We start from the raw sequence: 14,885 nt of genomic DNA, 5'->3' as shown, positions 1-14,885 counted from the left end.
ACCTTTTATCCAACTTTTACACCGAAGGCTCTTCACACTCTTGCTGTCTGCGTAGCTTTGTGGCATCTCCTTGGCCAGACGGCGGCAGCGGCCGATACGCAGCCTGGAATGCAGCACTGCGGAGCTTTAAGGAAGAGCTTCTTGAAAATACAAAACTGCATCTGGATTTGGGTATTATGTCACCTCTTAACAGTCTATTTCTAATGCACAAGCGAGATCTCCCACCTGACACCCAACTGGTATTTGCCAGCCCACTCACAAAGCCCTTATGGTAAAACCTCCTAAATCTTGACAGGACGAGAAACCCAGGACCTCTGCTCACTCCTGGACTGTGTGGGACGCAGGGATCTCTCGTCGCCAGCAGGAGCAGGAGCACATTTACGCTCACCAGAACATGGGGAGGAACCAACAGCTTCTACAAGCTCTTGAACTAAGGCTTAAAGTGGAAAAAACCCGGAGTGATTTGGAGCACAGGCTTGACTCCTGGTTTGCCAACAGTGCAATCCAGAGTCTGCCCCTCAGGAATCACTCTGCGGAGCCTTCCCTTGCGACCCACCGGGTACGTCGTGACTTGTAACCCAGTGGCTCGAAGATTCGTAAATAAGAAATGTACGGGTTTAGCCTAGTCTGCCTGATTTCCCTAGATATTCCTCTGTCCTTCAAAAGCCATGGTGGAACCACCATGCTGCTTCTGAGGGTGTAAGAAAGTCTCAGATCAGAAAAGAGTTCTTCTTAGCTTAATGGAAAAACATTTTTAAAGCCTTATAATTGAATACTTGGGCTTTAGTTCTGTGCTAAGGGCGAGTCCTTTCAATGCTGCTCTTCACCTGTACCTGCCCAACTGGAAGAGCAGAGATAAAACTAGTCAGCGCTTTTTTTCTTGCTCAATTGTTATTCCTGCTGGAAAGAGGCAGAACTTCTTGCAATCGTTTCCTTTGAGCAGTGCTTATTCACAGCAAGTCACAGTGGGAGAGGGTGGGAGGCAGAGTTCATTCATTTTTGTAGCATAACATAGAGCAGATTGTGTTTGGATTTCACTAGATATTTGTTGTTCTACATTTCTTTGCTTTATATTGGAGAAGGGCCTGCAACAAAACTTTGATCCAAGGTACAAATCCACAGCCAAGATTTGAACTAAGCCTACAAAACTTTCTCCAGAACAGGCCGTAGCCCAGCACGCTGACTTTGGGAGCGTCTTGTTCTTCACGTTGCTGATCATTTGATTCGGGCCTGTTTCTGCTTATTTATATGACCGTCAGCCTGCAAATGCACTTGGAGGCTCCAGGCTCTAGTCCGTAATTTTTTTGAGGATAACCCAGAGTAATTCCACCTCCAGCACCACCAGTTGCATCAGCGCAAAGCTGCAACTGCCCGGGCCGCCAACAGGACCAGAATGAGCATAAAGAAACGCTGGCAGCTTCGAGGGAGAAGGGGAAGGAGAGAGAGGTCATAAGGTTAAGCTGGGCATCGTTTCTGATATTAAACTCAAAATTATCCAAATCCTCTGGTTCAGCCCGTCTGCCAACAACCACGGAGCGGCAGAACAGCTGAAGTGGGAGAAGTGGCTTTCGTCTTCCCCTGCGATGCCATTGATCTGGCAGGGCTATTGACGACCCCCGTCTCAGATGGCCGTTTGCACCAAGTTCCTGTGAACTTAGCCCGGAACACCTCCTAATAAAACAAGAATCCTTCATTTTCAGAACAAACACAACAGAGTTTTGCTACAACTCCCCATCTTTACAAACACATTACGTTTTCCCATTTAGGAGCTGGTGCGCAAGGAAGAGAGCGGGACACGCTGCTGCCCCGAGCAACGGTGACGTCCTGGAGAGCCCAGGGCCAGAGCTGGCCACGGACCCTGCGCTGCCCAAGCCAAAGAGGTCGAAGCTCCAGCCCAGTTCCCCAGCCCCGGGAGGGGAGGAAATACAGAAGGACCCGAAGTCTTTAACTATTGCGCTAATAACAACGCGAAATAACTACAAAAGGGAACCTCCTGCATCTGACTGGGGCGAGCGCTGTGACTAACTGTGCTTTCCTAAACGCTGAGTCAAGACAACGTGCCGTAACTGCAAGAGAAACAAGTTCTATCTGTGTGCCGGGAGGGCATGACTTATATGACACTCCGGCTTGCACAAAATTCACTGGAAAAAAGGTTTACGATCGTTCACGATTTCAGAACAGGTTCTCCTGTAGCATAAGTGACATCGGTGTATAATTAATTACCACAGCAATTAAGATTATGCGTATTGTCCCTTAACTTCGCTCTCTCACGCTATTTTCTGCAAGGCCATCAACCCTCGCAGTGCCAGGGCCGCTAAATTACAAACAGCAGTGGGTGTCAACCACAGAGGGGAAAAAAAAAAGGCGCTGAACGAATTGCAACATACTGCGCTTGGCACAGGACCGAGAGAGAGGTGCCAAGGTTTAGCCCATTTCTTGTCACAAAATACAGTCAGAAACAAACAGGTGCAAGCGCTTAACCCAACCCAAACCCACTGTGGCTAAAGTCACACTGTCTCTCGTTCCGTGTAAGGATGTTTTAGAAGACAAAATCAGCTCAGATTAGAGTCGGGAAGTAAATATAAGCAGTTTGAACAGTATACAGGCATAAAAGGCTGGCAATGAGGAAGAGCAGAAACACATAAAAGAAAAGCAATGAAAATCTTCCCAGCTGGAGGACAGAGGTGGGACGAAGCTTTTCCAATGCACCCGTTGTACGTGGTTGGGTGGTAGGTTCTGGCTTCTTCTATTGAGACAAAACTAGTTTTCTCTAGAGGTAATTAAGTGGGGGGGGAAAAAAAAGGAAAAAGAAAAAAAACCCTCTCTCATATGTTGTATCAAACAGGAGCTTTCAGACCATGAGCTGTCTTAACTCGCGCCCCAGCAACGTCCACCACCACCAGTGTCCGACTCGAGCTGCGCCCGTGGCGTGAGCGTGGCCCATCCCTGCCCTTTGCGCCGACGGCCTCCGCTCCGCAGCGTCGCCATCGCCAGCCACGCGAGAGCAACCCGAGCGAGCGCCTTACGAGAGAACTGTCAAACCAAACTAAGTTGTTACAGAACTCCAAAAATCATACCGCATAAGCCTAAAAAAATAATATAGAGAGAGTTTTTGAGTTTTTTTTTTTTTTTTTAAATGAGCTCACCGGCACTAAAACGATACCTTCCAAAATCCAGAGACACATTTTGTACCCAGCGTTCGAGTGAGCGACTGCGCTAAGTGACGGGCGCGCTCGCGATGCCATCTGCCGGCAGAGCCGGCCGCGGCGGGGAGGGGAGGGCAGGGGAGGGCAGGGGGGGGGCCCCGGCAGTGCTTTGTGCCAGCGCTCACCCCGGGAAAGCCCAGGCGCCCGCTCCGCGCACCCCGCTGCGGGAAGCCCCGCTGCCCAGTTCCTCCGGGGGGAGCGCCGCTGACGCCCCCAGGGGAACAGTTACCTGAGCAGTTCGCGATTAAACAACGCGTACGTGAGCTTAGTTTCGCATGCTGGGGAGGGAGGGGGGCGACGCTTCCTGCTGCTGAAGGAAAATAAGCTGCTTCCCAGCCGATTGCAGAAAGAAGCCGGCGGAGATTTAATCACTGCGGGCTTAGTGCTAGAGCGGAGATGTGTTTTCGGAGCCACCGAAGAAGTTTAGTCTTTTACTGTTCCAAATTCCAGGTAACAGAGTTAGGAAACCACACCGGGCTGAAAACACAGATGAGATACTTTACCACTTATTTGAATTATGCAAATTGTCTTTTAAAAGTATTTTATATTCGGCACTTACCTGTACCATAGTGGCAGACCATCAAATTTACATTTTTCCACATTAGGCAGAGAACAGAAAGGTTTAGCAGTTGCTCCAAGAACAAAACGTACCAAACCCAAAGTTACTTCTTGAACAAGAGCTTGTGCTGGAATAACGTCCCACCTCTCCATTCCTGCCCTCCGCCTGCGGGAGCTCCCAGGGACCCCCCATTGCTGCCCGCTGAAATAGCACCAATTTTATGCTGCATGGGCAAATTTTGGAGACAACCCACCAAAGAGCAAGTGAGGCACAACTGATTCCAAGAGGACTTTTTGCCCTTTATTATTTCCTGGACAAGCACAGCTGATGCCCCATCATCTAAATCAAGTCAAATTGCAACAAAATATGAGAAAAACACTGTTCTGGTCTGCAAGATACAACTTTCAACAGAAATATAAATGAAGCTATTAAAAGTCACATTGTACAGGCAAATAATTAAAGCGAACACTTTGAAGAACAGAGTCATCAGAAAGCGATTTGTCAACCAGTTACAGTTTTAATATAAAAGTGTTGAGTCCAGTCATAAGCTTAATCGTTCAAATGAAAACGAGTAGCGGAACCAAAATCTCGAACAAGACGATTTAGTTTGTTTCAGCGTCAAGCTGGTGGGGTGACAACTACAGTAACCCTCCTGCAGAATCGCCGCGTCCACACCTACCGTTGGCCAAGCAGCTCTGCTCGTTGCCCAGGGGCCTTCCGAGGTCAGGCCTTTCCGAGGCAGGTCTTCCTGAAACGTTACAGCAGCTGCATCTCAGGGCATTTTAGTTGATTTTTTGCTCATAGTATCTACTGTACGCACAGATATCTCTACATAGCCTACATGGATTTTGTGGGGACGAGGACTTCTCGATCTTGAGGGAGAGTCAAGGACTGTCAGAGTGGTGTGGAGAACCCTGCACACGGTGTATTACATCACGTTTGTGGACATATATTTAGATTTCGGTGGTTTAAGTTTAGCGTGTCAGGAGTACTAAATTCAACCCAAAACATTCTAAAAAATTGTTTAAAGAAAATACTGATAACCGTCAAAATTTTTCTGAAAAATCAAAATAACTATGTACACCCATGCCAATCTTAGCTTCTCAGAAAAAAATGAAACGGCATGTAAAAAAAAAATAATACCTTTAAGTATAACATTCTGAACTGTTACCCATTCTGCCAGGAAGTTATAATACTAGTTGCTAACAACTGGAAAAGACTGAGAAAGCAAGCATCCCCCTTAGGGCAAACAACGTTAAACAATTCTAGCAAACTATAGCAAAAAAGGGAAATATTTACCCTAAATTAACACAAAGGCAAGCTGGAAGAAAGATGGCAACGGTATTTTTATCAGCCTTTTCATAAACAACAATCAATTTCAGGAAGAGGTTGGAGTATATTACTATTATCTGGAAAAATAATAATAAAAGCCCCATCTTCCTACCAAGTTTCATCACCTCCAAAATTGTTCGGTCTTTTTTCTTTTTTAATTATTAATCTAAGGTCTTATGCCTACACATCACAGTTTTGAACTTGCCTTACGAACAGAAATTAAAAAGAAAAAAGCAAATGCTAGTCAATCGGCATGGGGTTTGCATGCCCCAGGGGTATCGGAGGGTTGAAACTCTTCGGTCTGCACTTCGACTGCCTCGAGCTCGCAATCATCGTGCTTCCACAGAGATGTTCCCAGAGACATTTACTTCTGCGCTCTCTTGTTCTCGGTTAACTTAGTCTTTAACACACCCATATTTTTGTTCCCAAACCCTTCAACTTGAAATTGTTCTGTCAGATTAACTGGTTTGAAACCATGCAAAAAGAGCAAATAGCATTTTTCGACTTCAGATAGTTTCAACTCATTCTGTAAATTTTTATAAGTTAACAGCTTTGAATGAGTTAAGGCACCCATATGCCCAGAAAAAAAATAAATACCTTGGGCTAAATACAACTAAGTGTTCAGCAGTCATTTAATTGCACAATCGTCTCCCTAATTTGTAGCGTAACGCTGCCAACGTCTTTAGAGATCCTATAACACGAATAGGAGAAACTTTGCGAATGTAACGGACGAGGCATTGACAAGACATTCTCAAGGTTCGGTCTGTATTCCTGGCTCCTCAAGGTAACTGCTACTCCTAATGTAATTAGCATTTAGCAGCAAGATCAGCATGTTCTAAGAATGAAATAAATATTCACACAATCAACACTAATGGTTCAAATGCTCAAACACATTATTGAAAACAGTAAATTTCCAATCTTTCGCCTGCCAATCCAAGACTGCAGAAACGAGACCCTTGGCAACAACATTCACAGCTCTCAGGACCACAGAGGCTTCTGCAAACAAATTCTAGGCCTGAAGTTTTGTCGTCTGTGGTGCTTGCGAGGTGCTTTACTGTGTTCGAAGCTGGTAGTCTGTAAAGGGAGAAAAACCCCAAAACCCCAGTTTTAGTAAGTTGTCTCACTGAGGGCAGTAAAGCAGATCAGCACGTCGGGACGAAGCAATATGAAATAAAACCAGATCTTTGTGTAGAATGGCCATGAAAACGGGCTCTAAAGCTACCGAGGTAATTGCAGGCATTCATGCTTCCAAGTCAGGAAGAAGTTAATTAGCAAAAACAACAAAAAGCAAAGACCTCAAACCCCCACTGCTTTTACTTGCAAACGATTGAGTATCTTTTAGTAGACAGTGTCTTACACACCTTAGAGCTGGCAGAATGATACGTGTGAGCAATTTCTTTTTAAATTCATACTCCAAAAACCTCACTGAATCCCATCTTAATTACAAAATACTTCAGCAGCATTACTGAACTATCCCACTGGGTCTTTTATTAAGACACCAAAAAAGGTGACTGGAAAAAGCAGCACACCTTAATCTAACATGTGTCTAAACCGTACAGTTTAGTACTCAAGAATACGAGCAAACCGGTTTTGTGTGTTTCAGTCTGTAGGTGTATGCTGGAGAAACAAAAAGCGCAAGTGGGAGACGTCTACAGCTTACTGCTTTCCATTTACCTCCATTCTGGGTAATGTAACGGACCCAGGGGAGAGCCTGATAGCCGCTCTTCTCAATTATCTTTAAGTAGCGAACCTGGAAAGAAAGAGATGTTAAGAAATAAAGTCAACTGGCAAAAAATATTTTTGGGGTCAAAAATAATTTTTATGGATAACATTGAACAGGAATCACCAAGAAGATGAGAAAAACTCGTGTGTTCAGAGCCTTGCATGTTAACTTCGCAGCATTTCTATTGCCAACTACTAACCTGGATTCCTGAAGTGGTGAAATATGGAATCTCAAACTTCACACTAATGGGAGGTTTTCCTTCCTTATCTTCAGCTTCAACACTGGGAAGTCCAAAGTGAGCTCTCATCAGGTATTCTTTTCCACCCTACCCAAAAGGGACAGATGTGGTGTGTTTTTTTTTCCTTCTTGAAACAGAAAATAAAAACCCTTGCAACGATACAAATGTCAAATTGCTGAACTCCACTGTTCACTTCAGCTCTTCTCTAGGGCTTAAAAGTGAGCGCTTGTTTTTATTTTAAAAACAAAACACTTATTTTTTTTAAGATGCAGATCAAATTAAGACCAGATTCGTACTCAAAGACAAGAGGAAAACAACAACAACAAAAGTTCATTTTTTTGGTGCCACTGATGCAATGCTGACAGGGCGCTGCACTGCCGCACCACGAGCGTTTGGAAGAGCTCATGCTCATGGAACCACCCAAGAAGCACAGCCTGACAAACGAAAACAGCTGCTGCTAGATCTAGGCCAAGGAATTACACCATCCACAGACACAGCTCAAAAATCTGCTCCCTAACCCAGTTCTGAAAAATCATCCCAGTTAAACAAAAAATATAAACAGTTTCTTAAACACGTATTAGCGAGTTCCAAGCCCTCAACCAAGGGAAAAGAGGAAGAGGACAGTACTACTCCTCTGATACCATTAGAATTTGCTTTAGTCTGAATGTTCACAAAATATTAACACTAAGTAATTATTACACTATTAGGCGATAAGACTAAAAATAACACTTACTGGAAAAGATTTAATGGACCAGACGATTTCGCTGTTCTCTGGAACCCATTTGACACTTCCAACAGTGGTTTTAAACTTTGGCGAGTCTGCATCATTTGGAACTGGAATGTGAATCTCCACATTGTTGGCCGTTGATCTACGCTTAAATTGACTTTTTGCCTGAAGAAGAAAAATCGGAAAAGCAGCATTATTTCCATAATACTGGTGAGTTCAGAGAGCTGCGAGAGACACAATTCCCCTCCAGCCCTATCGACACTCTGAGAAACAGAACCGTAACGCAGAAATTGTAACTTACAAATCAAGTTTTCAAAAAGATGTGAGTCCCACAGAAGTACTAAATACTTGTACAAAAATACACATAGTGCTGGCCAAGCTTTGAAAAGAAATGAAGAGAGAAGACTAAAATCAGCCATAATGAGTTTAGAACTTCTGACCTTGATCATGTACTCGATGCGGCTGTGGGAATGTTTTTCAATCACGGACTCAATCCAGATCAGTGGTTTTACCTAAGGGGGAAAAACACCTCACAGCTGTAGGTTTTACTTTGACACAGTCATTAAAGTGTTGCTTCTCCACAAAGCTACACTCCACACGTGAACCCCACAGAAAACAGAAAGCCTGTGGTGTTCGAAATGATAAAACAACTTGTGTTTTTATTAAAAAAAAAAAAAACCCAAAACACATGAACAAGCATTGATGTACCAACGACCAAGTGTTATTACAGGAATTATAGGCTTAAAGAGGTATGTCTCAGACTAATAACAAACACTTGCATTCCAAAATATTTGGTAATTTAACACACTAGGGCTTGAACTATCACAAGCCCTAAAAATGACTCTAATTCAAACCACCACTCTTAAAATAAAAAATTAATCTTAAAATTTTCATCTGTTGTTTCCTGTCATGGTTGCATATTATAGACCTTCTCTGCATTGAATTTTTGCTTTTCTAAAAGGAAAGCTTATCCTTATTACTGTGGCTAGCAAGCTCTAATGAAATTAAATGACATAAATACTGGTGCTGTCAGTGCAGCAATTCATTGTGCTTGACATTTCATCATGTAGTTAGCTTAAAAAAAAAAAAAATCATCACAGGAACAGTATTTCAGAACCAGTTTCAACAGCAGTTGAAAAGGCAGAGAGTTAGTGCCAAGTTATTTTTAAACTCATTCTTACTTCCTCCAAAAAGAGTGAGCACAAAGCTTTGCTATGAACGGTTGAATTGAAAACTACTCTAAGAAAAAAAATATAAATAAAATCAAGAAAAAGCTATTAGCAATTTTGCCTACAATCTAAAACATTCTCATATAATAGAATCCTACAGTCGAGATCCATACATCCAGACTTACGTGGGTATTGAGACGATACGACATGAGTTCAAACTCTCCATCAGGCGGAATGAAAGAAATTGTCCTGTCGTTTTCAAAGCGAGAGAGACGAACACACTGGTGAAACTTTACATCTTCCAGTTCTACTGATTTACTTTTGCCACCTAGCAGAAGATACACATTTCAAGGTGCTACTCAATTTACGCCCAAAGTCTCATCCCAGCCAGTTCCACAGCAAAGCAGCCGTCTGCTCACATTCCTCTCTTTGGCCAATATCCTCTGTAGCTTGCTACGGGTCTGTAGGACTAGAGAAGTCCCAATGAAGAAGAGATGAGGAAGCCTAGATGGTTTCCATGTATTACCATGGTATTTCACCTGTGCTTGGTACTGTCACACAAGACCTAATGTGGTTTTCTATACTGACAAAGGGAGTATTTCTATCATCTTCGAACAAATCCTTTCAGCTGAACCTCAAGCATCCCAAAATGTAAGACTGCAGATAACATCTTTCACAATTACTGAGACATCACCGAAATACTCACGGCCTGTATTATCAAAGAGAACTTTGTCGTTTAAACCAAGGCGCAGCTCTGGCATTCCCGAGAGAAAGACTCGCATTTTAATGGATCCAACTATCTCACTCCGCAATACGTTTCCATTGGCACTGACCTGAACAAAATAGAAGAGAAAGGTAAGATTGCTCTGATGTGGTATGTCGTGACACCAAACAACACTCCCACCCCATCTCCACATCCCAGGTTTTCTTGGATGTCTTTCTTCTAAGAAATTAATCCAGTAGAGCAGAAATAGGTGACAGGCACAGATGGAGCAGGAAAGGAATCATAGAATCGTTTACATTGGAAAAGACCTTTAAGATCATCAAGTCCAACTGTTAACGCAGCACTGCCAAGGCCACCACTAACCCATGTCCCTCAGCGCCACGTCTATGTGTCTTTTAAATCCCTCCAGGGATGGCGACTCCACCACTTCCCTGGGCAGCCTGGTCCAATGCTTGACAACCCGTTGTGTGAAGAACGTATCAGAAATCACCAGTGCAGCCACGTAAGGCATTATCTGTCTACTGGATGTCCTTATGGGTACTCAGTCTTAATGACCGACACTGTTTGGAGCATCACAGTACACCAGCCACAGTCAGCCTGACTGTTTATTGTAGCCTTGCAGGTTTTCGGACAATAAGCTTTTCAACACTTCCTATTACAATTCTCGTTAAAAGGTACGCACCAAAAGGTTAACGGACTCTATAACATCCAGGAACACTTCATTTTTCCTGTATTTTATCCCTTCTGATCTCCATGAAACAGCATTTGTAACAGTGGCAGGCGGACGTGGAGCTCCAGTTTCAAGTTTGTGACCTTCCTGAGTGATGTACCTTTACAGCCGCATAATTGGCACGAAAAAAATGAAAATTATACTTTGCAACTTTTGCAGCACCTTTAATGTTAGATTCACATCAGCAATAAATAGAAGTTTGATACTACAAAGCTACACTTTATCCAGCATTAAATTTTGATAACTAGACTAAGCCAAAATATTTTTTTGTATATGGAAAAATGCTCAAAACTTTCCAAGGAATTTGGCACTGTGAGTGATACGGAATGATACTTACTCTTGTAAAATTTTACTATCAGTGGTTTGTGGGTAACCAAAATCCATAAGCTCATCTAACAACTCATAAATAATAACAAAATTATCCCTAATGCTCTCTTCTTCCAACTCCTTGAAATATTCAGAAAAAACCTGAAACAAAATGACAGGAGGGAGGGGAAGAAGGAGGACATTAACTGGGGAACTACAGCACGTTCAGAATGTATTCTTGCATTCTAAAATAATAATAATTAAGAAGCCCCAAAACAAACCCCATAATTCACAAACAGCATTCTGTTCAGAAGATTAGCCTCAGGAAACCCACCTCAATTAAAAGAGAGCTAGAGAATCCTACAAGCAACTCTAACTATTATGAAAAATATTTATTCTGGAGAAAATATTTTTCATGCCAGCTACAGATGAACCAAACATAGAATCTATGTGGTACGCCACTACTCATGCATCAAGTTCACAAGTCTCCTCTGTGTTCTCAGGTCTTGTGCAACTACTTACAGCATTGTGTCACATCCTTTGCCTACTCAGCTACAAAATACCAATTCCATTATTAGTGGTTAGGAAGATAGTTCTATAAAATAATCAAATATAAAGCAAAATTGCTATTACCACAGAGTTGTTGAACAACGTGAAAGCTCTATGTGCTTCTGTTTAGATCAGAGTTAGATTGAACAGAAAAGACAACAGAGTTACTTTTGAAAAGTCGGACTCACCTGAACTACTTTATATAAAAATGAAAACACCAGTGATACACAAGCATTTTTCTTAGAAGTTGCAACAACTGATAAAGGATGTTCAGGAATATGCATTCGAAGTTACCATTCCAATAAAATGTTTAGTAAGTGCATTTTTAAAAGCCTTTAGGCAAGTAGCGTCGGCCAAAAAAATTAAAAGTTAATTAATTAACAGTACTTCTGGCCTAATAAGATATGAAGATAAACATTCGAGAAATAGTTTATTAGGGTAAAATTAACACAAACACTTTTCTGCACCCTGTGCTGCTGGTGCACATGACACGATGTAAAGCATAAAATGACTTTATTTAATAAAGCTTGCTTATGTCACTTCACCCATTCTCTAGTTTTGCATTTAGACACGGACACCGAAAATAACACAGCAGCACTTGGTTTATCAGCATACATGAGCTATCTGCAGTATAAAGGATACGATATAAGTTGTTATGCTTAATCCACATAAAACGAACTCCTCCATGTGCTAGAATAGGAGAAAGTGTCCCCTCTTCTTCCTTTTCCATAAGGATTGGCATAAAATGCTCCACCTCGGACATGTCCACATCTCCACGGTAATTCCGACAGATCAGAACCTATAAAGAGAGAAACAAAATTGTTGTATTTTTTTCTTTCATGAGATGATGCTACCACGCAAGACCAACACACAAAATATTTGGAAGGCCTCTTTAATTAACTTTAAAATGTCACCAAGCTTCGCTGTAGCCTCTGTGCATACTATAAATGCCAACCGCAACCCCAAAACACTTTGCTGATTAGAAGGCAATTCCTAATCTTTCATTGCAAACTCACATATTAACGTTTCCCGGAGTTATTCTTCACCTATCGCTGCCCGTGCCCTAGTAGTGCTCTTAAGGTGCGAAAACACGCAACTCCCCCAAGACAAACTGCCTCCAATTACGGCAGAGATTAATTACCCCAGGCGATGCCCAAGGGCCGTGCTGGCACATCTGCCACCAGCAGCATCTGCAACTGCGGGGAGGAGACACAGGCCCCGACTCCCCTGCCACAGCTCGGACCCGCACTGCCAGGGGAAACCGGGGCTGGAGCGAGGGGCGGGGAAGGGGAAAGCGGCTCTTGCAGCCCCCGGGGGGGCCCCGCCATCCCGGGCCCCCTCACACCCCGGAGCGCACCCGACCCCCGCGGTCAGGGAGGCCCCGGCGCTTCGGCCCCGCGGAGCCCGCCGCGGCCCGGGTCTCACCTTCCCCTTCAGGTCCAGCACGTAGACGGCGCTGGCCGACATCGCCCCGCCGCCGCCGCCGCCTCCCGCCCGGCCCGCCGTCTCGCCCGGCCGCAGACACACCGACTTCCGCTTCCCGCACAGCACTTCCGGCAGGAAGTGACGAAACGAGACCCGGCTGCGGCGGGGAGGGATAGGCGCAGGGCTCTGCCGCGGAAGAACACCTGAGCTCACGCAACGCCGGTTAAATAGTCCCATCTTCCCCCCTCCCCCACGCTGGAAAATGTCCCCACGGCGCCGAGAACAGACCAGGGTCGGGGCCGGGCGCTAAAGGAGGGGGCTCGGACAGAGGCTGCGCACCCAGGGCCCAACTAGTGACAACAGAGGGTCAATATTCGGGTTTAAGAGACACATTAGGATTTTAAACATCAAAATATGCATCATGTCACGAAGGGAGCAAGAATTGCGAAGGCCGGCCAGGCAGTTCAAAACCTGTTCCATCAGTGCACTGCCCCTGGTTTTATAGGTTAAGTCAGCACCAAAAAAAGGATGAAAGCAGCATTTTAATAAGTTACATCAAAGTTACAAGTTACAGCAGACCCCCCACCTCTGAAAGAACTCTAGATAGAAGGAAATTACACAATTCCCATAACTTACAAGAGAAGCTTACGCTATGTGAGACTGTCAGACCCTTCACCTCTAAAAAGAACTGTTAGTATTAAACAAAGGCATGTTTTCCAGCTGCCTCACAGCAATCCATCTTGGCCTTAATCTCACTTTAAGCAGTAAAAAAAAAAGCCCTCTGCGCCTACATAAATCAGAGCTCATCCGCCAGGAAGAGACTTTGTTGAATATTTGCTTTTAAAAAACAAAACAATGAAATAAGACAGTACAAAGTCATAAACGTTCAGAAGATATATTACACTCTCAGTACGGAGCAGATGCAGGTTTACATGGCAACCCTGCTCAAACCAAACAAAACACAACTCCTGATCCCCAGCCTCGGAAAGCAGTCCCTTCACTTAGTCCAGCTGACTTTCGGAATGTCGTAATGCTCAGTCAGAGTATCCAGGTGCCTGTTGAAGTCCTAGGGGAGAGAAGGAGAAAGAAAATGTTTAATGCTGGGTGCTGACATCGCCACCGTAGAACCACAAGACCCTCTGCCGCCCCGCTCCTCTTTGGCGGAGGGGAAACGGCTCCTCCGGCCCAACAAGCCTGAGCAAATGGGGATGATTTAGCTTACCTCCACCCTCTGCTTGTGGGTTTTGGAGGCTTTCTTCAGGATCCGCTCCATTTGCTGGGGGAAGACACAGGAGAGGCCGGTTACTTCGGCACTCGTCGCCCCTCAGCGGCCGCATCTGAGGCGTCCATTGGGGTTTTCGAAGCCCCCCCACCCCGAGCCCTCGGAAGGGGCCTGGCCCAGGCAGGGCAGCCCTACCCGCTTCTCCTGCATCTTCTCGTAGGCCACCTGCGCCGGCGTCCGCTTGTCCAGGCCGCGCTTCTTCTCCTCCTCCTGCTTCTTGCTGCTGACGATCTGCTCCAGCATCTGGGCCTTGTCCTTCGCCTTTTTCTTCTTCCTGCGGGCAGAGGGCGGTCAGCGCCCGGCCCCGGCCCCGGCGGCCCTCCCCGGTGTGCGTGTGTCCCCTCCCCGGTTCCCCGCCGCCCCCTCCTCACCGCTTGCCGGCGCCCAGGGCCCCGCCGCTGCCCTTCAGCCGCAGCGGCCCGCGCTGCACCGCCTCGTAGTCCGCCATCGCGCCGCCGCCGCCCCGCCGCGCCCCCCAGCGGCCGCTCCGCGCCGCCCGTGAGGGGAACGTCCAGAGACCCGCTCCGCGCCGGGGAAAAAATCCAGCCCCCCGCCCTCCCCACGCGCCTTGTTCCGCGCCGAAAAGAACAATTCTGAATAATTTTTGATTATTTGAAGGCGCGCTGATGAGTGAGGCGGGCGTTTCTTCCCTGAGGGGAATAGATTTTCCACCGGACAGAGGGGCCCACCCAGCCAGACGGTAGGAATGGCCAAGAAATGAAGATGGTCAAGGGACTGGAGCGCCTCTCGTGAGGAAAGGCTGAGAGCCCTGGGGCTGTTCAGCTGGAGGGGAGCAGGCTGAGTGGGATCTCATCAATAGCTAAAGGGCGGGGGGCAAGAGGATGGGGCCAGGCTCTTCTCAGTGGTGCCCGGCGACAGGACAAGGGGCAACGGGCACAAACTGGGACATGGGAA

At 45.5% G+C, this 14,885-nt stretch overlaps 2 protein-coding genes across 2 annotated transcripts; both read right to left on the bottom strand.

Annotated features, from left to right (window-relative positions):
- Positions 1-4,043: 4,043 nt before the first annotated feature.
- AP1M1 (adaptor related protein complex 1 subunit mu 1) lies at positions 4,044-12,828 on the bottom strand. The gene is made up of 12 exons (XM_054182089.1): positions 12,689-12,828; positions 11,906-12,062; positions 11,452-11,519; positions 10,746-10,876; positions 10,361-10,508; positions 9,661-9,787; positions 9,140-9,282; positions 8,226-8,297; positions 7,792-7,950; positions 7,020-7,145; positions 6,772-6,847; positions 4,044-6,171 (listed from the first exon to the last, which is right to left on the bottom strand). The coding sequence occupies exons 1-12, from the start codon at positions 12,728-12,730 to the stop codon at positions 6,149-6,151; spliced, it is 1,272 nt and encodes a 423-aa protein (XP_054038064.1). The 5' UTR covers positions 12,731-12,828; the 3' UTR covers positions 4,044-6,148.
- Positions 12,829-13,567: 739 nt separating this feature from the next.
- FAM32A (family with sequence similarity 32 member A) lies at positions 13,568-14,444 on the bottom strand. Its single transcript, XM_054182090.1, has 4 exons — positions 14,342-14,444; positions 14,106-14,244; positions 13,911-13,964; positions 13,568-13,754 (listed from the first exon to the last, which is right to left on the bottom strand). Exons 1-4 carry the CDS (start codon positions 14,416-14,418, stop codon positions 13,686-13,688), a joined length of 339 nt encoding a protein of 112 aa, XP_054038065.1. The 5' UTR covers positions 14,419-14,444; the 3' UTR covers positions 13,568-13,685.
- Between the last annotated feature and the right edge of the window lie 441 nt (positions 14,445-14,885).

Source organism: Rissa tridactyla, chromosome 22 (genome assembly GCF_028500815.1).
Source record: "Rissa tridactyla isolate bRisTri1 chromosome 22, bRisTri1.patW.cur.20221130, whole genome shotgun sequence".
NCBI lineage: Eukaryota > Metazoa > Chordata > Aves > Charadriiformes > Laridae > Rissa > Rissa tridactyla.
This window is presented reverse-complemented; position numbering and strand designations above follow the sequence as displayed.